General features: G+C 45.8%; 1 protein-coding gene across 1 annotated transcript in view; it reads right to left on the minus strand.

The window, feature by feature from the left end:
- khdrbs2 (KH domain containing, RNA binding, signal transduction associated 2) overlaps positions 1-24,802 on the minus strand; it is a 68,870-nt gene that overhangs the window by 42,845 nt on the left and 1,223 nt on the right. Inside the window, exon 2 of the mRNA XM_062462998.1 lies at positions 15,557-15,684. Coding sequence (XP_062318982.1) covers positions 15,557-15,684 — 128 coding nt within the window. The remainder of the gene's footprint in view (positions 1-15,556; positions 15,685-24,802) is intronic.

Raw genomic sequence — 24,802 nt, forward strand, 5'->3', positions numbered from 1 at the left:
GGAGAGGAGGGAGAGGAGGGAAGAGGAGGGAGAATAGGGAGAGGGGGGAAGAGGAGGAAGAGGAGGGAGAATAGGGAGAGGAGGGAAGAAGAGGGAGAGGAGGGAGAGGAGGGAAGAGGAGGGAGAGGAGGGAAGAGGAGGGAAGAGGAGGGAGAGGAGGGAGAATAGGGAGAGGAGGGAATAGGAGGGAGAGGAGGGAAGAGGAGGGAGAGGAGGGAAGAGGAGGGAGAGGAGGGAGAGGAGGGAAGAGGAGGGAGAGGACGGAGAGGAGGGTGAGGAGGGAGAGGAGGGTGAGGAGGGTGAGGAGGGAGAGGAGGGAAGGGAAGAGGAGGGAAGAGGATGGAGAGGAGGGAGAGGAGGGAGAGGAGGGAAGGGAAGAGGAGGGAAGAGGATGGAGAGGAGGGAGAGGAGGGAAGAGGAGGGAGAGGAGGGAGAGGAGGGAAGAGGAGGGAAGAGGAGGGAGAAGAGGGAGAATAGGGAGAGGAGGGAAGAGGAGGGAGAGGAGGGAAGAGGAGGGAGAGGAGGGAGAGGAGGGAAGAGGAGGGAGAGGAGGGAGAATAGGGAGAGGAGGGAATAGGAGGGAGAGGAGGGAAGAGGAGGGAGAGGAGGGAAGAGGAGGGAGAGGAGGGAGAATAGGGAGAGGAGGGAAGAGGAGGGTGAGGAGGCTGAGGAGGGAGAGGAGGGAGAATAGGGAGAGGAGGGAAGAGGAGGGAGAGGAGGGAGAATAGGGAGAGGAGGGAAGAGGAGGGAAGAGGAGGGAGAATAGGGAGAGGAGGGAAGAGGAGGGAGAGGAGGGAAGAGGAGGGAGAGGAGGGAGAATAGGGAGAGGAGAGAGAGGAGGGAGAGGAGGGAGAGGAGGGAGAGGAGGGAGAGGAGGGAAGAGGAGGGAGAGGAGGGAGAGGAGGGAAGAGGAGGGAGAGGAGGGAGAGGAGGGAAGAGGAGGGAGAGGAGGGAGAATAGGGAGGAGGGAGAATAGGGAGAGGAGGGAAGAGGATGGAGAGGAGGGAGAGGAGGGAGAGGAGGGAGAGGAGGGTGAGGAGGGAGAGGAGGGAGAATAGGGAGAGGAGGGAAGAGGAGGGAGATTATAATGTGTGTGTTTTATATATGAGGAATGTGTTTTAAGGGAAGTCTAAAGTTGGTTAAGAAGCTTGATACAGTGAAAGTTGATTCAACTCATTTGGTAGAGATGCCATTTGTAGTTTTATAACACCTAACTAGGAGACGTGAAGTCTAGGGACGGGAAGTCTGGGTGACCTGGGAGAGTTCTTGTCACCTGGGGAGGAAGAGATAGCTGGGAACTGATCATGCTGCTCTGACCCTTCCTGTTGCATGGGTGGTGTTAATTAAATACTTGTTTGAAGATGTCCACACAAAGGACAGTTGACCATTTGACTGATCAACTTCTGTGACTTTAGTATCTACTGACTTGGGGAGAGATGCCACATCAAAGAACTGTGGGACAATTGGTATGGAGATGTATTGTTTCAAACTGTCACTAAGTTGAGTTAGCCAATCACAGAGTTTGCTACATTGATGGATTGACCTTATAGAATGCCATTTGATCTAAAGTTTATATAAGGTAGCGTTTATGATTGTTCTTCATCACTCTTGCGAACGATCTGTGGCTAGCACCTCCTTCGTTAGACTGATCACGAAGTACTTTGTTAAATCTTATGCTAATGTACAAGCTAAATAAATTGAATTGAAACCGCCATCTCTTGACTGTTCAAATCTACACAGTGCCTCTAGAATTCTTCCACAACAACCCCCATACAAGAACACACACACACACCCCAAACAAGAACACACACATACACCCCATACAAGAACACACACACACACCCCATACAAGAACACACACACCCCAAACAAGGACACACACACACACCCCAAACAAGGACACCCACATCCCATACAGGCCTGTTGTCTGTCCAAGGCCAGCTCCACAGTTGCACAACATAGGATTGTGTCTCAGAAGATGAAGGATAAACTGAATATCAATGAGTAAAAAAAACATTCCTCAACAGCTATACTATGCACCTCACAGGAGATATGAATATCTTCACTTTTTCTTATATGACACTTATTTGTGGCAACCCCTAACAACTAAAGGGAATATGTGTCTTCTGAATGGAATGAATCATTCATTGTGGGTTGTAAGCGAGTGAGGTTGAAACTATGCTGGGTGAAGTGTCTATAGCTGTCTCCGAGTGACGACCCACAGCAGAACAGCTTGACATCAGCATGAATAATTTAAGCAGAATAATATAAGTCAGAAAGAGAGTTTAAAATACTATAATTGTTATCTGCCCTCAGAAAGTTGTCAGAAGAGGGACAAGAGGACGAACTGAAGGAACGAACCCTCTCACCCTTTAAATCACAGACTGCAGACGCTGCAATCAAGACTCGGATTAAGTCACTGTGGCTGATTGCCCTCAAGTGGACAGAGGCTGACTCTAACCTTGAGTCATTGAAAGACAAGCGCTAACATCAGGATGACACGCCGTTTGGCATCTCAAAGAACATCTGAGGTACTTTTGCAAAACTCGTCATGAACATTTGTGACACACAAACCTTCCAAGAGCACAAGGTCGGCGGAGACTCATCTTGGCGCGTCAGAGAAACGGAAGACATTTAAAAGAGCCCACTTACAGCCTCTCTGTCACAATTCAATTCATGCCACTCGGAGGAGGAAAGAGGAACAAGGCTTTATTTATCTGTACTGCCACACACGGTAATATTGTGTAAAACAAAGTCCCAAACAAAACTAAGATACAGTCTTACAGTTACTCAATGTTACTTCCCGGTATCGTGTTGAAGGATTCTGTTGAAGGCTCTTATCGATGTAAAACACCTTTTCTCCCAGTGGGCACTCTGGTGCTTCTCTGCTTCCACTCTGAGGACATTGGATTTCTTTGGCCAGAGACAGCAATAGGATTAGTATGTGCAGAGCTGCAAAGGTAAAGGTCACAATAACAAAACCGTGATAAGGCAGGGTTTGTAACACTGGGAGAGCACCTGCTATTGTGTGTGTGTCTGTGTCTATGTGTGTGTATTTGTGTGTATGTGAGTGTGTGTGAGTGTGTTCATATCTGTGTGTGTGTGTCTTTGTGTGTATGTGTGAGTGTGTGTCTGTCCGTGTCTGTGTTTATATGAGTGTGTGTGTTTATGTGTATGTGTGTGTCCATGTGTGTTTGCTCTGCTGGAAGCCTAAAGCACAGGGTGCTTTGCAAACACCTCGAAGGCACCTTAAAAGCTAACTCTGGGAGGGATTCAAGGTTAGATAGCTGGAGGGGTGTTTATCAGAGGCCACAGTAAATGCCATTTACAGATAATAATGTCACATCCTGTTGTATTGGGCAGTACTAGGAGTGTGTGTTAGGAAAATGGAAAAAGGATGGAATATTACAGGACTGTGTGTGTGTGTGTGTGTGTTTGTGTATGTGTGCGTGTGCATTCTTCTCTGCATGACCACAGAAAAAGATTACAAATTATTTGAGAAAAAAAGGCTGTTAAACGAATGCTGAACACATAATAATCAATTTCATTCCTGGGGCTTATTTGATGTGAATCAATTACATTTCATTAAGACAGCACGGGGTAATATAAACAAAATCAAGTCAAGCAACCAAATAAACACGATAATCATTTAAATTAGGTCTAGGGGTGGGGTACTATCCGATTATCCTTGTCTAGGTACAGGTCTGCCTGCATCTTTATTTAAATCAGCTATATTCAGTGGGCAAAAACACAAGTTATTGATGAATAAATTGCTGAATATTTGGCCATCTCGCAAGATTGGCACCATGGTTACGGGACGTGATGTTTTGGTGGGATATTTTTGAGATTGTCACAGTTTCTTCCAGCGAGTGTTAAAGGCTTAAAGCCTCCATCTGTGTCAGTAAAACCAGGGGAAGGGAGGTGGAATCTGGTGGGCAGGATTCAAAGGGCGAGAAAAACACAAATAAACCGAACTTCCAGATGGGCCTCTCAGGGACCCTGCAACAAAAGACTTGTCAGTCTGACGAAGAGGGTGAGGAGGAAGCTAGCAGCGAGAGCACTGCATCAGCAGACAGATCAAATTAGCCCTATAAACCTGAGTTGCTTGTAAAATGGGGAGACATGTTTTTGTTTTGATTCCCTTTTCTTTCCCCAAACTGTTATGATGTGGGTGCATGTCACAAACGTTCAATTATATCCTTCACCGAGAAAGGAAAATAACTCAAAGACCAGATTTTCTTGTTTTTAGCCTGCGTTGTCATTGTGAATGGACTGGGGGAGAGAAATAACGAAAACACAAACATAATCAGGGGGTTCGGCTTCCAGTGGGCCACTGCCTGAAATATTGTATCACAATCTAACTCTCCCGATCAAGTCATGGTATGGAGCTACCGTATGAACAGCGTAAGAAGGTTCTGCAGCACTGCGCAGGCTTGGGCCGATTATAGCTGACAGGGCAACTCCTCAACAGGATGTTTCTGGACTGTCTTCGTGTTTTTAATGATCAGTCCCTTTGGAACCCTGACAGAGCCTGCTTACTTTGCAGAGAGCCAGCACTATTAGACACTGACTTTTTTTCTGCTTAGTCATAACAATGCCCCCGTTCCGGATTTTCTGTTAGACAGAACAGTAAATATGTTTATCTGGTGGAACATAACTGACGCCTCACCTGCAACAGAAACACAAGGGCCCAGAAGGGGAACTCTTTGAGGGTTGCCTGTGGCTGCAGTGGGTTTGCGGGTTGATGTAAGCTGTCTAGGGAGGGCTGGAGATACACAGTCTGGTAAAGACGACAGTATTTGTGCTGTATTGAGCTGTTGCGTTACATAGAAACAAGAAAGCAGACTTCTGTGCTATGTCGATGCTGGTACTAGACAAGCATCTAGACAAGATATGACATGGATCAAGCCCAAACACAGCAGACTGGACCAGACCAGACCAGAGAGAACCTGACCAGATCAGCCAGACCAGACCAGACAAGCCCAACCTAGCCCAGCCTAGTTTAGCCCAGACCAGACCAGTACAGACCTGACCAGTATAGGCCAGACCAGACTAGACCAGCACAGACCAGACCCAAAGTGACCAGACCAGGCCAGACCACTACAGACCAAACCAAAACTGACCAGACCAGTACAGATGAGACCAGACCAGACCACTCTGAGGATATGCTGCCCATCAGTAAGATGTCAGATCTCCTTCCAGTTGGCCTCCTGGAACTCTTCCCCCTTCAGGCGCACACATACTCTCAGGCATCCGAAGGCTCAGATCAAAGCACACTTCTATCTGGACAGAGATGACAGCATGTCATAAACCACTTGGTTTTGAGTCCTGAGGTAATTACAGCAACACACACTCTTAAGGCTGATCAGTACCCCTCCCCTTCCCCTCCCGCCCTAACTCCTCCTGAGTCTCTCTCTCTCTCTCTCTCTCTCTCTCTCTCTCTCTCTCTCTCTCTCTCTCTCTCTCTCTCTCTCTCTCTCTCTCTCTCTCTCACACAGTACACACACAAACAGTGCATACACATAGTGCACAGACTGTGTGTGTGTGTGTATACATGCGGTGTATTTTCATGTGCGCGTTGCCAGGGAAACACACATTGAAGACATACCTCCATACGTCCCAGGCTGCAGGACTACCTGCAGCCTGGGACGATGCGGACTACAGAGGACTATGATAAGGACTACGATAGGGACTATAGGGGAGTACTGGGTTGGGCACTATATTGGGCTCACAACATTTTGTGAGCCCCATAACAACTGAGTAATAATAATAATAATGCCTTTTATTGGGTGTGCTCAAGCCTTCGGCGAGAGCACAACCTTTGTTCTCTCACATATATATTATTGGGTGTGCTCAAGCCTTCGGCGAGAGCACAACCTTTGTTCTCTCACATATATATTATTGGGTGTGCTCAAGCCTTCAGCGAGAGCACAACCTTTGTTCTCTCACATATATATTATTATTTATTATTGTTTATTTTCGCCCCCCTAAAACTCAGTCAATATTTGGCCTACATAGACAAAGTAGGTGTCAAAAGTTTCGTCTTGGTAGCGATTGAGTTGGTTCTATTGGAATTTACGTTCCGTTGCATGGTTTAGGCTGAAGTTAAGTTTTTGTGGCGAAAAGTGAATCTAACAGTGGCTAATTTGCTAGCCAGTCACTGACGTTACTAACGTCACTACGTCACTAACGTCACGAAAACACGCGTGACTACCTTTGGCAGAACATTCGTTTCGCATCTGTTAACTTGGGGGATAGCTAGGCTAACTATAGCTTTACTGCAAGGCAGCTGCAGAAACGCCACAAGCAAAGAGGCCAGGGTGATAACTATTTACTCATTTTACTTTGTGATATGACACACAATTGTGATGTGTAATGTACAGTATAAGCTGATATTATTAAGGAAGTACAGCATCATGACATTAGTCTGTGTTGCCCGGGCAACACATACTACAGTGGTCTATGATGTAGCGTTATCTGTTTTCAATCGTTAAAATAAACATTCCTCACATATACATTTTCGTTGTAGGATTTATTATGACATTAGATTACAAGTAAACGATTTGTGAGTGAAATTATCATTACCTGTGGTTTCAATCCAGTGTATCACTGCAACGCTGTAGCCTACGCGAGACACTACAAAAACATCTACACAGCTGTAGGAAGTCAAACGGCGACAGAACATGTTCGGCACTCCCCTTACTTAAATCAAAAGTCTATCTAACTACTAACCTGAACTTCATTGCCACAGCCTAAACTTTGTCAATCTGTTCATGAAAATAATTAATTTCAGCCTAAACCGTACAACGGAACGTTAAATCCAATTCAACCAACGCAATCGCTACCGAGACGAACACAGCAGTAGTCTAGTACTGTACCGTAGTAGTACAATTTACCGGGGCAGCTTCTCCACACAGGGCTATATTGCATTTTGCGTTGTTACTGACAATGATCGCTACCAGTGAGCTTTTTATGAATGAGCGATTTTCCACTAAATAAATGTCAAGCTTATTTACGTTTTTGGGGGCATATTTTCAGTTAGCAGATGGTACTGTTTGAATCGCGATTCCATCTTCTACTGCCGGGTAACGTCGTAGAATAATCTTCAAAGGGGGTTCTTTATTAATGAATGAATGCAATGAGTAGGCTAAATGCCTGAAAATATCATGAGAAGGGAAAAACTTAAAATGACGTTTAAATCATAGAGATTAGGTCAATTTTTACACCGGTCTGCCCAATTTATTAATTTTTATTCAACGATGAGGCTGCCTCTTGCAGGGGAAATGAGAAGACATCTATTTCATTCTACACTTCACTCGTATTTTCAGTTGTAAATGAGCAGCAAAAAAAATATGCTTTTAAATCTATGTAATCTTTATAAATAATAAGTATGCATTTTTATATAACATATACAGAAATATCAGTTGTAAAAATGTCATTCAAAAACGGACCCCTGTGCAACCGACGCAAGCAAGCACACCCTACAATTTCCCCAGAAATTGTACCCTCTCTAGTTATTGGGTGTGCTCAAGTCTTCGGCGAGAGCACAACCTTTGTTCTCTCACATATATATTATTATTATTGGGTGTGCTCAAGCCTTCGGCGAGAGCACAACCTTTGTTCTCTCACATATATATTATTATTATTTTTGCCCCCCTAAAACTCAGTCAATATTTGGCCTACATAGACAACCTAGGTGTCAAAAGTTTCGTCTTGGTAGCAATTGAGTTGCTTCTATTGGGATTAGCGTTCCGTTGCATGGTTCAGGCTCAAGTTACGTTTTTGTGGCGAAAAGTGAAGCTAACGGTGGCTAATTTGCTAGCCATAGTCACTGACGTTACTAACGTCACTACGTCACTAACGTCACGAAAACACGCGTGACTACCTGTAGCAGAACATTCGTTTCGCATTTGTTAACTTGGGGGATAGCTAGGCTAACTATAGCTTTACTGCAAGGCAGCTGCAGAAACGCCACAAGCAAAGAGGCCAGGGTGATAACTATTTACTCATTTTACTTTGTGATGTGAAACACAATTGTGAAATGTAATGTACAATATTAGCTGATATTATTAAGGAAGTAGCCCAACATCTACTTTCGGAAACGGTAGTCTACTATTTCACTGAAGCATTAGCATGACATTAGCCTCTGTTGCCCGGGCAACACATACTACAGTGGTCTATGATGCATCTGTTTTCAATCATTAAAATAAACATTCCTCACAAATACATCTTCGTTGTAGGATTTATTATGACATTACATTACAAGTAAACGATTTGTTGGTGAAATTATCATTACCTGTGGTTTCAAACCAGTGTTGCTCACTGCAACGCTGTTGCTTACGCGAGACACCCTACAAAAACATCTACAGTACACAGCTGTTTAGGAAGTCAAACGGCGACAGAACATGTTCGGCACTCCCCTTACTTAAATCAAAAGTCTATGTAACTACTAACCTTAACTTCATTGCCACAGCCTAAACGTTGTCAATCTGTTCATGAAAATAATTAATTTCAGCCTAAACCATACAACGGAACGTTAAATCCAATTCAACCAACGCAATCGCTACCAAGACGAACACAGCAGTAGTCTACTAGTACCGTAGTAGTACAATTTACCGGGGCAGCTTCTCCACACAGGGCTATATCGCATTTTGCGTTGTTACTGACAATGGTCGCTACCAGTGAGCTTTTTATGAATGAGCGATTTTCCACTAAATAAATGTCAAGTTTATTTACGTTTTGGGGGGCATATTTTCAGTTAGCAGATGGTACTGTTTGAATCGCGATTCCATCTTCTACTGCCGGGTAACGTCTAGAATAATCTTCAAAGGGGGTTCTTTATTAATGAATGAATGCAATGAGTAGGCTACAAGCCTGAAAATATCACGAGAAGGGAAAAACTTAAAATGACGTTTAAGTCTTAGAGATTAGGTCAATTTTACACCGGTCTGCCAAATGTATTCGTTTTGATTCAACGATGAGGCTGCCTCTTGCAGGGGAAATGAGAAGACAGCTATTTCATTCTACACTTCACTCGTATTTTCAGTTGTAAATGAGCAGCAAAATTTTTTTTTTTAAATCTATTTAATCTTTAGAAATAATAACTATGCATTTTCATATAAAATATACAGAAATCAGTTGTAAAAATGTCATTCAAAAACGGACCCCTGTGCAACCGACGCAAGCAAGCACACCCTACAATTTCCCCAGAAATTGTACCCTCTCTAGTTTATAATGTGCTTTTCTTGCACCACTAGACTGAATAAACAGCAACCACCATGCCAACAAACTAAAAAGACTAAACATAAAATTTCTAACATACAGCAGAAACCACACATAACAACTCAAATAAAAAATGATTCAAAGTCAACCTTAAACAAGGTATTGGCATTTCTAATCGTAAAAGGAAGAGTGTTCCATAGCTCAGGGCCACTGAAAGAGAAAGCTCTTTCCCCCATAGATTTAAGATTGAAGGAAGGCTGCTGAAGTGCAAATAAATTGGCAGAGCGGATAGAACAGGAGAGAGTGTACGATGCAACAAGATTGCAAAGATACTCTGGTGCAATACCATGAACTGCTTAGTGGAGGAGTCGTTTGGAGTAGTTAAGGAACCTCTCTTCTCGACAGCACAGACATGGGTCTGTTCCTTGAAGAGGGTGTTTATTGCCTGACTTAAGCTTCTCTCTCTGATGTGTCCAGGTCCTAGTCATGCAGCAAGAACCCTCTGGATGCTTTTCATGAAAAGAGGTTCTTGAAAGTCTGTTGACAGTCTCTTTGACTGTCTACTTTGGATAATTAGGACTGAATACTACATAGCAGTAGCCTGACATTGTCATACTCATAATTCTAGTCAGAATATGAGTCTGACACCGTTCCGTTGGGCTGTGAGTATGGGGCGTGTTTCAACCGAACCCGGACAAAAAATGTCTCTTCGCTCAATTGGATAGACCTACAACCAATCAGAGCAACGTAGTAGGTGTAGTAGTAGTCAGGTGGCTGAACGGTTAGAGAATCGGGCTAGTAACCAAAAGGTCGCTGGTTCGATTCCTGGCTGTGCCACATGATGTTGTGTCCTTGGGCAAGGCACTTCACCCTACTTGCCTTGGGGGAATGTCCCTGTATTTACTGTAAGTCGCTCTGGATAAGAGTGTCTGCTAAATGTAATGTAATATTGTTTGTTGAAAATGAATTCAACCCAAGCGCTCTTTGGTGATGTGGTTGATTACGTTACTGTTGATCATCTGTCCTTCGTCGTATAAAGCCCGCCCTGACAATTTGATTGGTCCGAACAGCTCTTGTTCGGACATAGTTTTTCCCCTACCGAGCGACCCCAGACCCAACTTCCTGACCAAATTTGTTTGTGGGCGGGCTAAATTCGTCTGGCACCCAGGCCATAGCAGAGCCTTGTGAGAGATATTCACTCACCTTTTATTGGATGGCTTCGTAGCAGTGCAACTACAGACCAATAACATTAGTTACAAAAACTTACGAATATAAACAATAGACTAATGCTCTAGTGGCTACAGACAGTTGCAGCTGCCTGTGTCGCTTTTCTACCTGGTTATATATTAGATTTAAGTTTGAAATTTACCTCAAATAAATAGCTTATTTATAGTATGAAATTATGGAATCCACGATGAATCGTGAACTTAGAGCCTTTATACAACAGCGCTGACAATTAAAGTCCATTTACTTGAAAGTGGCCCATGTATTTTTCTATGTGCTCCCCCACAGACCTAACCTGGAGCAGGCTGGGAGAGGTGCAAGGCCTAACCTGGAGCAGGCTGGGAGAGGTGCAAGGCCTAACCTGGAGCAGGCTGGGAGAGGTGCAAGGCCTAACCTGGAGCAGGCTGGGAGAGGTGCAAGGCCTAACCTGGAGCAGGCTGGGAGAGGTGCAAGGCCTAACCTGGAGCAGGCTGGGAGAGGTGCAAGGCCTAACCTGGAGCAGGCTGGGAGAGGTGCAAGGCCTAACCTGGAGCAGGCTGGGAGAGGTGCAAGGCCTAACCTGGAGCAGGCTGGGAGAGGTGCAAGGCCTAACCTGGAGCAGGCTGGGAGAGGTGCAAGGCCTAACCTGGAGCAGGCTGGGAGAGGTGCAAGGCCTAACCTGGAGCAGGCTGGGAGAGGTGCAAGGCCTAACCTGGAGCAGGCTGGGAGAGGTGCAAGGCCTAACCTGGAGCAGGCTGGGAGAGGTGCAAGGCCTAACCTGGAGCAGGCTGGGAGAGATGTAAGTCCAGGGACACTTCCCTGCCTGCTTCACATCTACTTCAGTTCGCTTCATTTGGAAGTGACAGCCAACAGTTCACAAGACTATAATCTACATCTGCTGTCAACACTAAACACTGTGCTGCATTACAATTATGTGGAATTAAAAGACAACATTGAACACTATACTGGATGAAAATGAAGTGTAGGATACTGGACAGGAATCTGGGTGTGGCGCACACAATGAAAAAGGATAATCATTTTCTGGCTGTTTTCCCTGGAACAGCTGGAGTGCAGAGATGGAGAGATGGAGTAGGGGTGGTTGGGGTACACCGTGCAAATTTTTAGTGAACCCTGGTTTTTATGGAACAGGCAGATGCATCAGAGAGCCAGTGGGTCTACAGCTGGAGGCAGGGTCTTCAACAGTACACTTGAAGAAGACTCGGCCCCCTCTATTAAGTCATTTTAGTGATTCAATCGTGATGCACTTATTTCTGTACAGCAGTTTAAACTGATACTGAAGCCATGACTGAATACCATGATGAATTAATTCGCTTTAAGGATCAGTATCAACATAATTAAACAAATTCTCCTTCCAGTCCATGTGAAAATGGCGCCTACGCAATCTGCATGGCTCCCTTCCTCTGGTCCTGAAGGCAGGAGATGGGAACCTGTCAATCAACTGCATGTTGAGCCCATTCTCTCGGAAACCCTCAGAATTGTATGGGAGATTCAGACAAACTCACCAAAAGGGAACATTGTAGTGACTGTTTTGGATTTTATTCATTTATTTTCTCTTTGTGCACGGCGCCAGGCCCTGTCAACAACTTGACAGGGCCTTCAAGTTTGTCTTTAAAGTATGTCAATTACCCAGAGCCAATATCTCGAGATAACCGTTGTCAACAGTGAAGACAGCTACGGAATCACCCACTGTGCTAATCGATGACCCAAGTCAACCTTCATGGAATTTACAGAACAATAAAAATCTATTAGCGGACTTTTCTTTTTTCAGCCTTTAGTGAGTGCAGCAGACAATCAAGGACCAGAAGCATACATTTCTAACAGCATTACAGTGGTTAGTAAAGGCCAGTAAGGTAAGGAATTGTCTGTAATTGATCAGGTACGATGCAACAACTCAACAACAGTATTGAATCACTCCACAGAAGACAGTGTGGCGGCCACAACAACATCACATAGTAGGTATAACATTGTAACATTACACAGGTGCTGTCTGTCTTAATTACAAACTCTGTAGATAACATTCAAGCCGACACTCTTTACTCTAAGGGAAAAAGCCAGGTACATCCATATAAACCCACCTCAGAAATAGATGACTGTTGAATAACTGGCTGTAACTCAATCAGTCAAAATGTCTCTGTGGACAGCTTCCAAAAATACAGCAAGACAGAGATCAGAAAGTAGGAGGGGGGGGGTGAGTGAGGGAGGGAGGGAGGGGGTGACGGAGGGAGGGAGGGGGTGAGGGAGGGAGGGGGAGGACAGAGAAGAACAGCATGTGCTGCTTCATGCAAATGTGCAAATTAAAATCAACCCACTTTAATGAGAACATCAAAGACACAGGGAGCTACAGGACTGGAGCTGAGGCAGAGAGAGAGAGACAGAGAGAGAGACTGAAATACTGAGAGACAGAGAGACAGAGAATGAAAGAGAGAGAGAGACAGGGGAGAAAGAGAATGAGAGAGAGAGAGAAACGGGGGCGAGAGAGAATGAGGGTGACAGCAACCCGTCCTGAGAGACAGGCAGACTGACTCTCCTGGCTTTCCAAGAGCACTGAGTCTGAGTCCATAATAACACAGGGATCCAGCCAGCACTCCCTACTCAAGGCTTAATTACTTTCTGCTATCAGCCTGGAGATTAGATCCACACGACAGGCCAACCTGACACCCATCATCACGGGTCTGTGTGTTCGCACTGTGAAGGACTTGACATTTATGTAGGAGCTGATTCAGACACAATGTCAATGGATCCAGACCTATTACATCCTGTTACATTCTATTACGTCTACATGCAGAACTGAAGCTTACAGCGTTTACAGTGTTAGTAAACATATTAATATGATACGATAACGATAATTCAAAGAAAAAAGTGTAAAGAGAATCATGTAGGTAACATCTAATAATTTTTATAATCTTTCATGTTTTGTTCCACCCTGAAATACAGTCTGTTTAACTGCCACTCTATAGCTTAGTGGTCAGAGCATCTGACTGCAGATCCAGATGTTTGGTTTCCAGTCCCCCCATACTTTGTGTTGCTTTGGATAAAGGGGTCTGACAAACAAATATATTATTATTACTATTACTCTGACTAAAATAGCAAGGTACTATGGGTGTTTTTTAAGGTCCTATTCAAGCACAAGCACAAACAGTGGCATCTCATTTGAATGAATAAATGAGGATGGTGAGTGGTATGAAATCCTCTGTACTTGTTGGAGCTGGCTCTGACTCAGGGACCATCCAGGCACGGCCAGCAAGAAGCAGCAATTAGCAGCACAGTGAATCCACACTTGAACCATGACTTCAAACTGGATGACGCAGCAGAATCTCACTTCAGCAGGGATGCTCTGATGGCTGCTTCTCTGTTTAAGGGTCAGCACCCCCCCCCACCCACCACACACACACACACTGCCCCGGCCACCATGACCCCCCCCCCCACCCACACACACTGCCCCGGCCACCATGACCCCCCCCCCCCCCCCACCCACACACACTGCCCCGGCCACCATGACCCCCCCCCCACCCACACACACTGCCCCGGCCACCATGACCCCCCCCCCCCCCACACACACACTGCCCCGGCCACCATGACCCCCCCCCCACCCACACACACTGCCCCGGCCACATGACCCCCACCCCTCCTCCCCCCTTGCCGTCCGTCAGTCCTGCACCTGCCAATTAGCCTGAGCAGAGCAGGACCTCCTCATCCAGGACAGGAGAATGTCAGGATCTCTCTCTGTCTCTCTCTCTCCCTCTCCCTCTGCCTCTCTCTCCCTCTCGCCCTTTCCCTCTCTCTCCCTCCCTCCCTTTATCCCTCTCTCTTTCTCCTTATCTGTCTCTCTCTTTTCTTCAACCTGTCCTATCAACCTCTCCAGTTCTGTCATTCTCTCTGTCTGTCTTCTCTCTCCGTTACTTATCTCCCCATCTCTCCCCATCCCTCTCTCTCCCTCTCCCCATCTCTCTCCCTCTCCCCATCTCTCTCCCTCTCCCCATCTCTCTCCCTCTCCCCATCTCTCTTCCTCTCTCGCTCCTCTTGCCTCTCCATCTCTCTGCTGAACGATGACAGTTCCGATGTAGGCGGCAGAGGCACCCAGCTAGTCAGACACAGCCAATCACAAGCCCTACATGCTTCTAACCCAATCACAAGCCCTACATGCTTCTAACCCAATCACAAGCCCTACATGCTTCTAACCCAATCACAAGCCCTACATGCTTCTAACCCAATCACAAGCCCTACATGCTTCTAACCCAATCACAAGCCCTACATGCTTCTAACTCCTTAATGAAATCATTATCACTATTAAATAAGTAAGGGATAGTGCCCGACGAGGTGTACAATATCATCTAATAATGGACATATTGGTCACTTGCCATATTTTTAAATAGAAATCTAACGTTAGCCAACGCTGATATAATTTCTAGTCCGCACAGAGAATTTGGCTACAGACACAGAAACAGCATGTCCGGAGGAAAGCTCATTGTTGGAACGGCTATTTATTGAATGCCTATATAAAGGCATTCAAAAACAGCATGTCATGGGATCTTTAAAGTCTTTCAAAATTGTAAACGGAGGCTTTGACTACGTCCCTGTTGTTATGGCTACTTATTTCAGACACTTTGTACAGGCGCATACTATGTAGCCAGCGCAATCATTTAGAAAAGTGAACAGACAGTTTTGCTGGAACTACTTAGCGGACTTAACGGACACCCCTGCAGCCAATCAGAATCGAGTATTCACCCAGACCATGGTATAATAACACACACCGACGCTCTGAGATGTGATGAGGTGCCGGAGTGCCTGCCTGATATTCCAGAGAGAGATGTAGAGGTAGGGTAATGGTGAAGGTGTCTGAGGTGGGTGACTCATTTGCAAGTGCAGAGCAGGTGCTCAGAACGTCAAGCCAGGGTGTGGACGTCACAATGCTGACAGATCTTAGTCAGGTCTGCTTGATGGTGTTCCCCCCCTGTTCATCGTGCCTGTAACGAGCAGGTAGATTGATAGATTGATTGATTGGTTTCTTGCTCGGGAATTGGTAGATTGATTCATTTGTTGAGGGACTTGTTGATTGATTCAATGATAGATGAGAAGCTGAGCAGTGACCCTAGCTGAGCGGCGACCTTACCTTGGGGTACTGCTGAACTGGGATGAGGACTCTCTCTGACAGCTTGATATTTTTGTTGCTGATGATATCCAGGTACTTCTTCACATCTCCACCCTTCCTCAGTTCGTCCCCCTCATACTTATCAATTTCTGAAAGAGAAATACCAAACGAATCTGGGATCTGTATTTATAGACTACAAATGTCTGTTTTCAATTACCATAATCAATACAGAAGAGTAATTAACCACATATGATTTTTATAATGGGGTTATAATTGCTGAGTAATAAATACATTATTATCTTCACACTAAGCGTGATAGTGACGTAGGAGAAAGATGACAGTTCCCTGTGAAGGTAAGTTCCCAGTAATGAACATAGCAATGCTACCTGTGGCTACCAACACGAAACACTTCACAATTAAACAATTTGAACACGCTCCATACGGAACACACACTCCCCCCCCAGTCATCATTCTTCTGTCTCTGTGACTGGACCTGACCTGACGGTCTACGCATGCCGTCCTGTCTGTCAGAGACGGAGGCGCTGCAGAGCTGCCACTCTGAGCAGTCATTTCCTGCCTGATGAATTTTATAGCACTTGTGAGGATTGAGTGAGACGCTTGGAGCCAGGAGCCATTAAGAAGGCTTGAGATGAAGCTGTCACCTGGGTTCCTGGGGGGGGGGGGGGGGGGATCGCTGTCACAGGCAAATTAATACTCAGTAGAAGTAGTAGGGATGAACCTGCACCACTCCTGTAGAACAATACATTAGAGACACAGAAAGAGAGACAGAGAGAGTGAGAGAGAGACAGAGAAACATAGAGAGAGAGAGGGAGAGAGACAGAGACAGACAAAGAGAGAAAGGGAGAAAGAGTGGAGAGAGAGAGAGAGAGAGAGAGAGAGAGAGAGAGAGAGAGAGAGAGAGAGAGAGAGAGAGAGAGAGAGAGAGAGAGAGAGGAGAGAGACAGAGACAGAGAGAGACAGAGAGAGACAAAGAGAGAAAGGGAGATAGAGTGGGAGAGAGAGAAAGAGAGAGAGAGAGGGAGAGAGGAGAGAGAGAGAGGGAGAGAGATAGAGAGAAAAGGGAGAGAAACAGAGAGAGTGGGAAAGAGAGGAGAGAGAGACAGAGAAGCTGCTCTTGTAATCTATCACTCTCCCCTGCTCGTTTCTATTTTCCCCTCCTCTCATCTTCCCTCCTCTTTTCTCTTCTCTCCCCTCCACTACTTTTCCTTCCTCTTCCCTCACGCTTCCTCTCTCATCCTCCCTCCTCTCTCATCCTCCCTCCTCTCTCATCCTCCCTCCTCTCTTCAGCCCCGAAGCAGCAGCTAAGTCGTCAACAGCAGACGAGGGATTTGATCCTATCACCATCGTGAGGTCGTAGACTGTATGAATGTGGCAGCATCAGCCTTAACTACCGGCCCACCAGGCTCAGCCCGGCTCAGTCCAATCCCAACACCCAAATGAGTTCTGCCGCCGAGGCACGTCTGTGTGGTACTTCACACTTTCCCTAAAGCCTTTCCATTTGCACTGGGCAAATTGGCATAAATATAACATTGCATGAATCCTGCGGGCAGGGCGGAGCCGGGATCTCTGCGGATCCCGAGCATAGCGTGCCTCGGTGACCATGCATCGCTCTCCGTTAGCTGGACTGAGGAGTATAAATTGCTTTTTGAAGGGAGGAGGGTAGAGGGAGGGGGTGGGTTAAGTGCTTGGACATGGTGCATCCAGTGAAACGACGAAACCGAGCCCCACAAAGTCTGAAATGTTGGCTGCAGATCAGTCTGTGTTGTTCTGTGTGGAGGACAGAGCGGCGAGGCTGGAATAACCAGCTCATTATCTTCTGGTTCGCACTCCCCAGTTTCAGCTCTTTGGGACTTTTAAATGGCTTCATATCACTTTTGGAATATTGGATATTTTGGCTTGATTATCAAAGATAATCAAACTGCTCCAATTCTTCATGGCGTAGTCCCATTCCAGTCCTCAGCGGCCGCTTCCAAAGAGCGTAACCAACATGCCGGGGAGGTGGAATGTACCTGTGTTCCAGTAGGTTTGGACGAACACTGTCAGGGAATGCAGAGAGAGAGTGGCTTTCCTCCCAAACAGAGGCTCAGTAATGTGCTCATTCAGCTGTGGGGGACATTTCTCAGCAGATTGAGTTGCACGGCCCACTTTCAGATGACAATCTGTTTGATTGTGTCAGCAGAGCGGGGCTGATGATTGGAACAGGAACAAACCCCCAAACCTTTTCTTTTGTACCCGCCCCTCTCAGCTGACAGGGACAAAAGCAGCTAAACTAAACCGAGCCGGAAATCAGAAACATGTCGAGGACGTCTCTCACTGTGAGAAGTCATCTTAATAAAGAATGGGGTTTGAGAAGCACCAGTCAGACAGGCAGCGGGAGCGAAGCAAGACTCATCTTCTACAAACAGACCGCAGCTCTCTCACGCTGGAGAGAGACGTGGGGCTTTCTAGCGGCGACTTCTATTTCGGGTCGGCTTTGCTTTTTCTAAGGCGCCGCTCAAATCTGTGACAACTCCAAACGTACCGGGGAACCACACAGGAGAATTTCCACACAGAAATGCTAATGTGCTAAAGTTAGTCTCGGTGAAAAAAAAGACGGAAAAAAACTTCATACCTCCTCTAGCTGCACTTATCAACACTCTCCCGCGCCACACTGAGAGAGGCTGGCACGAGGAAAGCAGAGACTCTCATCTACTTGCCAACCTTCGGAGACCCTGAATACTGGAACCTAAGGCTAAGTGAAATCTGGATGCTCCCAGACACCTCCCACGCATGGCCTTGCTTGCACCCAGACTGCTCAGCTACCCCCTGGTTAAACCATGGGAGGGACCTCGGTGACCCCACGACCCCAGACATCTGCTGACTGCATATGCACCGTCTGGCTCCCTGACACCTGCCTTCTCCCGAGCGCTGGCGAAAGTAGCGCATGACCCCTGGCCAACAGCGGGGCTCGGAAATGAAACGTCAACTTTTGCATCTCGAGCTGGGGCTGGAACAGCCTTGGGATCCGTCTGGATGGGGAAAGCAGAGCAAGGGAGAGGAGAAAGAGAGGAGAAAGAGTCTTGGAGGAGTCTTTGGGTTTGTTTGATTCGTAGTTCTGGATCCTCCTCTCACCATGTGTTCACTGAGTTAAAAACCGCCGACAAGCAAGTCTCGTTTCGAAAAAAAGCGCTTGTGATTTGGAGACACTAATCTGTCAGCAGTGCAACAACAAAAGGGATGGCCATGCAGTTTCTGACAGCTTTGTAAGGAAATATCCTCTCTTCTGTTTAAAAGCTGCAAATGTGCCAATTTCGCTTTCAGTTTTCCTGTCTTCTCCCTGTGCTTTTGTCCCCCGCCTATCTTTTCACTTCCCACCTCTTGCTCTCTCTCTCTCTGTCTCTCTCTCTCTCTCTCTCTCTCTCTCTCTCTCTCTCTCTCTCTCTCTCTCTCTCTCTCTCTCTCTCTCTCTCTCTCTTGCTCTCTCTCTCTCTCTCTCTCTCTCTCTCTCTCTTGCTCTCTCTCTCTCTGTCTCTCTCTCTCTCTCTCTCTCTTGCTCTCTCTCTCTCTGTCTTTCCCTCTCTCTTTCCTTCTTTTTCTCTCTCACACTGTCCCTGAATATATATCTGACTCTCTTTACCCCCTCTCTTCCACCGTGAATGTGTTTGGCTAATATCCATTTCGGTGAACTGCGAGGGAGTGCACCTTTCTTTGTTTGAATGTGCTGCATGGAAAAGTGCTTTGTCTTGTCTGGATCTCACCTCCTCCGCAGGAGACGACTTCTATCATAGTCGGTTGTCTTTGGGCAAATTACTGAATCGATGTAATTGACCCCGGGAGAATAGTCTTCATACCAGGGCTAATGCATCACATCCCAGGAAGGCTTGGTGATACTGCAGGCCGCAATTTGCAGGAGGATTTACTGCTGAGGTGCGGGAAAGTACACGCCACCATGCTAAGGAAGAGATCACTGAATATCCACATAGTACAGCTTAGGACACACAGGTTCTAAGTTTTGGGGATGGGTTCACAATAAGACTTCTGTGACTGACAGACAGACAGACAGACAGATAGGGGGACAGAACCTTGCAGATGCAAAGCCAAGCCTAGCGATCCAATCTGCATGGCCGCCTGAACCACCTTTGCGGCACAGACATAGCTGTCCCTACTTCCCCTTTAAAAAGGAGGCCATAATGAAGCTGCTGAATGTTGTGGAGTGTTGCAGCACAGATGCCTTCTCAGTGGGGAACAGGGCAACAGCAGAGCTGGATCCTGACAGACATTAATCAGGTCTGAGCAGAGGAGATCTTCAGGGGAGCTTCACAAAGCAGCATGTTAGGAAGACGCCTCCTTCCTTACCTGAAATCTACACTGCAGGTGTTCAAAACAAGTTTTGTGGTACAGAATCTTCTAAACTAGGAATGTTTTTGATACAAACATTGCCGGATCCCATGTATCCCAATGGGATGGTGTTCCAATGCACATGAGTCGTTTTAGCGTACGGCTAATTTAAAGATGAGAATTCCATGATTTGCTTCTCAGTACATTATATGTGTGTGAAATGAGTTGCTGAAAGCATGTGCAAAGCTCTAAAACCTTGTCTCACTGAAATGTGGAGTTGGACCGTTGAACAGTTTCTCACACATTTTCAGCTCAGGTTTTGTTTAGGTGCGGAAAAACCCAACCTATCTACGTCACAGCCACCTATCTACATCAGATCACAGACGTTTTATATAACCTGCATTCTGTTACTCAGCTGATATGATGCAAAGACAAAGTAATTAACACATAAAACACTCAGAGACTGCAGGTAGGACTGTTCTGATATCTTTAGCTAGTTTTGCTGTTGTTGCTAAATTCTATAAATTCGAGGGGCGGAGCTTTAGCACCTTCAGGCGACACGCCCCCCCAGTCTCAAGCAGAGAAGACTGCTGATTTTCTCACAATTTCAAAGCCTAATTTAACATACTTGTCAGGTTTAACAACACATTCTTCTGTGGTGTGATGAACTTAAACTAATTTTCAATTCCACTTTAAAGCATCTTTAAGAGAAGGATTCGACAAAGAATACAAAACAGCGTTGAATCAAATCAGACTATTGGACATTTCAGAACTGTTTCTTTTCCCTCTCTCCCAGAGAACAGAGTTTCCTTAATCTTACAGTTAGAAGATTCCTTAATGGAACCATAGCCTGGGGGTTGAGTCCTAGAATGGGTGACGTGGAAGAATATGCAGCAGTCAGTCTGAATTACACCACCAAGCCCAGTTCAACTGCTACACAGCAACACACTAGGGCCGTACCAAGTCCCAAACACCCTGCTGTAGATAACATAGCTCAGGGCAACACACCAGGCCAGTGTCTTCCATAAGATAAAAACAGGAACTGGAAGAACTCCGAAATACTACGATGTAGTGAAAGCCACATGCTACTATCAAAACTGACATGCACGATTCCGATGCAAACCACACAGGGCCAGGAACCCCAACCTGACAGAAGCAGAGCAGGCTGGTCCAACAGCCTCCAAAGGCCACCACACCCCAGCCCTCTGCAAATGGCCCTCCTGACAGCGCAGAATCCCTCAAGCGAACTATGATAGTGTTTGAATAAAAGCAGTGCTGCGTATTAATCAGATGGCCGAGCTGGAGACTGCTGGCAGGTCCAGATGCTGTGGAAACAGGCCTCCCCACCGCTGTGATAGCAGCCCGGCCAGATGACTCAGCTCTGGGTAAATGTTGGCATCGGAGCACTCAGCGGCAGATGAGCTCATCTGCATCACAATTAGCCAGCGGAGCAGGACTGTCAGGTGTTTCATCAACACGTACAGGACACAGCCTGCCTAACACTAACACTCTCAGGACAGGGAGTGCTGATGGACCGTTGATGGTGGGGGTGTATACAGCAATAGTCTCGTGTTAGCACAGGAGGACAAGTATACAACCAAACACCTTCGGAGCCTGCTCTGCTAAGAGGGAAACTCGGCCTGGAGATGTGGTTGACCCCTCAATTACAATCATGCTCTCCACTGCAATCATCGGCCTGTTGTGTTCACCGGAGCTTGGAGAGGCTTGTTATGGTGGCAGTTGTTGTCACTACTTTATTAGCCTAACTGAGGGTCAAGCAGCTCTCTGTTTTTGTCATCGGCGCTGCTGTGAAACCTTAGAGGGGAAATCACACCAGAGGTCCAACCTGTTTCCCCACACAAACTCTGTGTTTCCACGGACACAGAGGTGTTGCAATCAATCGTAACTACAGTAACCATAAAAGGTGTCAATTCAATCCTACCCTCCCTCCGGTTACAAAAATGACAACAAAACTAAACTAATTCCCTGCTGCTGATCTCCATAATAGGTTTCAACTATACCACTAGCAACAACACTCAAGTTAATACTGTAGCACATGAGCACAATCACATTCTATTTATTTATGTATTAAAGTTCTATTTATCTATGTATTAAATCCATCTGACTCTCGTAGGCGTTCTGATGGCTGAGCAGTGAGGGAGTCGGGCTAGTAATCAGAAGGTTGCCAGTTTGATATCCGGCCGTGCCAAATGACGTTGTGTCCTTGGGCAAGGCGCTTCACCCTACTTGCTTCGGGGGGAATGTCCCTATACTTACTGTAAGACGCTCTGGATAAGAGCGTCTGTTAAATGACTAAATGTAAATGTAAGTTGCATGCGTCTTAATTATTCTCTTGATAAGGAATTCTAACAAGGTGTTGTTAGCTATTTGTGTACCCGGCAACGCAAGGCCAAGGAGCATTCTGTTGTGTGTGTGTAGGGCTAAAGACAGTCTTCCCTCAAACAGATGTTTAGCTATCAGGATGTCCTTATGCGGCAAACTTGAACACCCATTAAAGATGTTGGTTTAACTACCTCACATCCGGCTCTCTACCTTGAACACCCATTAAAGATGTTGGTTTAACTACCTCACATCCGGCTGTCTACCTTGAACACCCATTAAAGATGTTGGTTTAACTACCTCACATCCGGCTCTCTACCTTGAACACCCATTAAAGATGTTGGTTTAACTACCTCACATCCGGCTCTCTACCTTGAACACCCATTAAAGATGTTGATTTAACTACATCACATCCGGTTTGTCAGGCTAGGGGAACTCATATGTTAAATAACCTCCTAAAGTGAAATGTTCATGTCATGGGACCTTTAAGTACCTAACATCTGGTTCTCTACCTTGGTAGGCACCCAGGGATAAAGAAAGATCATGGTTGGTAATTTTTTCCTGATTGAGTTACAATGAACCCAGGCATGATTCTGCGCAGGAAAACCTTATTTCCTGTTTATGAATATTTAGTGTTTCTGTGAAGGGAAGACACACGGTGAACACCATGACTGACCAACCTCAGGCTATTCACAACTCAAATTCACACAGGTCGAGAAATACGTGTTGTGAATGTGGACGGTAATTACCATAGAATGCTCTTTCTCCTTCAAGTGGACACACTATCTCTCCTCTCTACTTCTTTCTTTCTCTTTCTCATTAATTCTCTCTCTCTCCCTTCTTTTCGCGTCTGTCCTTCTCCCTCCAGACTTCAGTTAGTGACTATATCTCTGGGATTGTGTAGTGTAGTGTTCCGTACCGTCTCCCTATATTCAGAGGTCAAGATCCACAGTTATTTCCTTTCCTTCCCCTGAGTGCTTCTTTCAGACTGGGTAGTGTTCCTTTGTCCACTCTTAACGTTTTAGGTTGAGTGTTCACATCTATTGGCTTCTAGTAAGAAAGGTTTACCCCACCCAAAACCATTTTCATTTGATTTGTTTTGACACCCAGTAACAGTCATCCGACTTCCTGATTTTCAGGAAGTGATGTGTTTCAGATGTTGGGAGGCTGACCAGTGACAGCGCAGTTTGCTGGCTCCACGGGTTCAGAGGCCCTCTTTGCATGATTGTTGTGACACGTCAGGTATCAAGTCTGTAGGCTCATCAGCTGTGAAAACATTCAGCCCTTGGCGAGATCTTAACCACAGAGAGAAAAATCCCTTCTGAAATCTTGAAGTCTTTTGCTTGGAACAAGCTGGATTTAAATTTAAAATGATCAACTAAACACACATGTATTTTCACACATCAATCTACAACCCCCCCCCACACACACACACACACACACACATACATACAAACACACACCCTAAAACAGGTCATGATCACATCTAAATATTTTTGTTCTCTTCCAAGTTGATGTAGGATCTTTCAACATCAAAGCAAGTCATGAATATGCTCTTTCTTCACGTTCCCTATTAATCTCTGTGTCTAATAGTACCAGCAGTAATACAACACTCCAATATTCAGTTAATGTCTTTTGATGCAAATCTTGTATCGTAATTACTGACTACTGGTTCACTCATTCAGTTTTCAATAATACAATGGGATCCCAGAAAGGCCGATTAGAGGGACTGTGATGACAAGAAGCCCACGGCCTTTGTTTAATGTGCTTAATCCTGACAAACGCACATCCAAAATTAGCCACGAGATCCCCAGAAACTTCTCTCTGTGTGAATGTGCGGTTCCCTACATCAGTGCTGCTGCTGCAGTTAGGTCGTTAAGATAGTTTCTCATATCGTGACGTCAAGGTCCTTTTCCTGGATATTTCTATCACTAGGTCTTTAATACGACGGTGACCGCGGTAGTCACGGACGACGACTAAGCTGATGTGTGGTGGTGAGGCTTCGGCTCACTGACTTAGTGCGGGACTGTGGACGGTAATTCATGTCTTCCTCAGCAGCTTCTGCCTCTGTTGTGGGATGAAGGCGTCTACAACTCCCAGACAAGCATGGAGCGCCGTTACAGAAACACACACCTCTCCCCTCGACGCGGGGCAAACTGAGACGCGGGACAAACTGAGACGCGGGGAGCCCTGCATCCCTGTCAACAAAACCGACGGTGGAACGACCTGTTCTGTAGCGCTCGCTCACTGTAGACTCAGCTAATGACCACCTCTGTGTTTAGCTAATGGGATAGAACCCCAGCAAACGACTGATAACAGCCTCTGTGGGCTTTCATCTATTAACAGGACGTGTAATCTTCATCTTTTCATTCGATTATCGCTGGCTAATTTTTTATTTAAGGATTTTAAGGGGGGGAAGTAAGTGCATAAAGAGCCTTCTCATTTCTAGTTAACATATACTTCAACAGTAATCTGCTCATCCTCATGTTTCCTGGCTACTATGACTTGCTAATGTGGAAGAATCAGTCTATATTTCTGGGCTATATTGATATTTTGAAATAATTAATATATTTGAATGTGAATTATAAT

Source organism: Osmerus eperlanus, chromosome 6 (assembly GCF_963692335.1).
Source record: "Osmerus eperlanus chromosome 6, fOsmEpe2.1, whole genome shotgun sequence".
Classification (NCBI taxonomy): Eukaryota; Metazoa; Chordata; class Actinopteri; order Osmeriformes; family Osmeridae; genus Osmerus; species Osmerus eperlanus.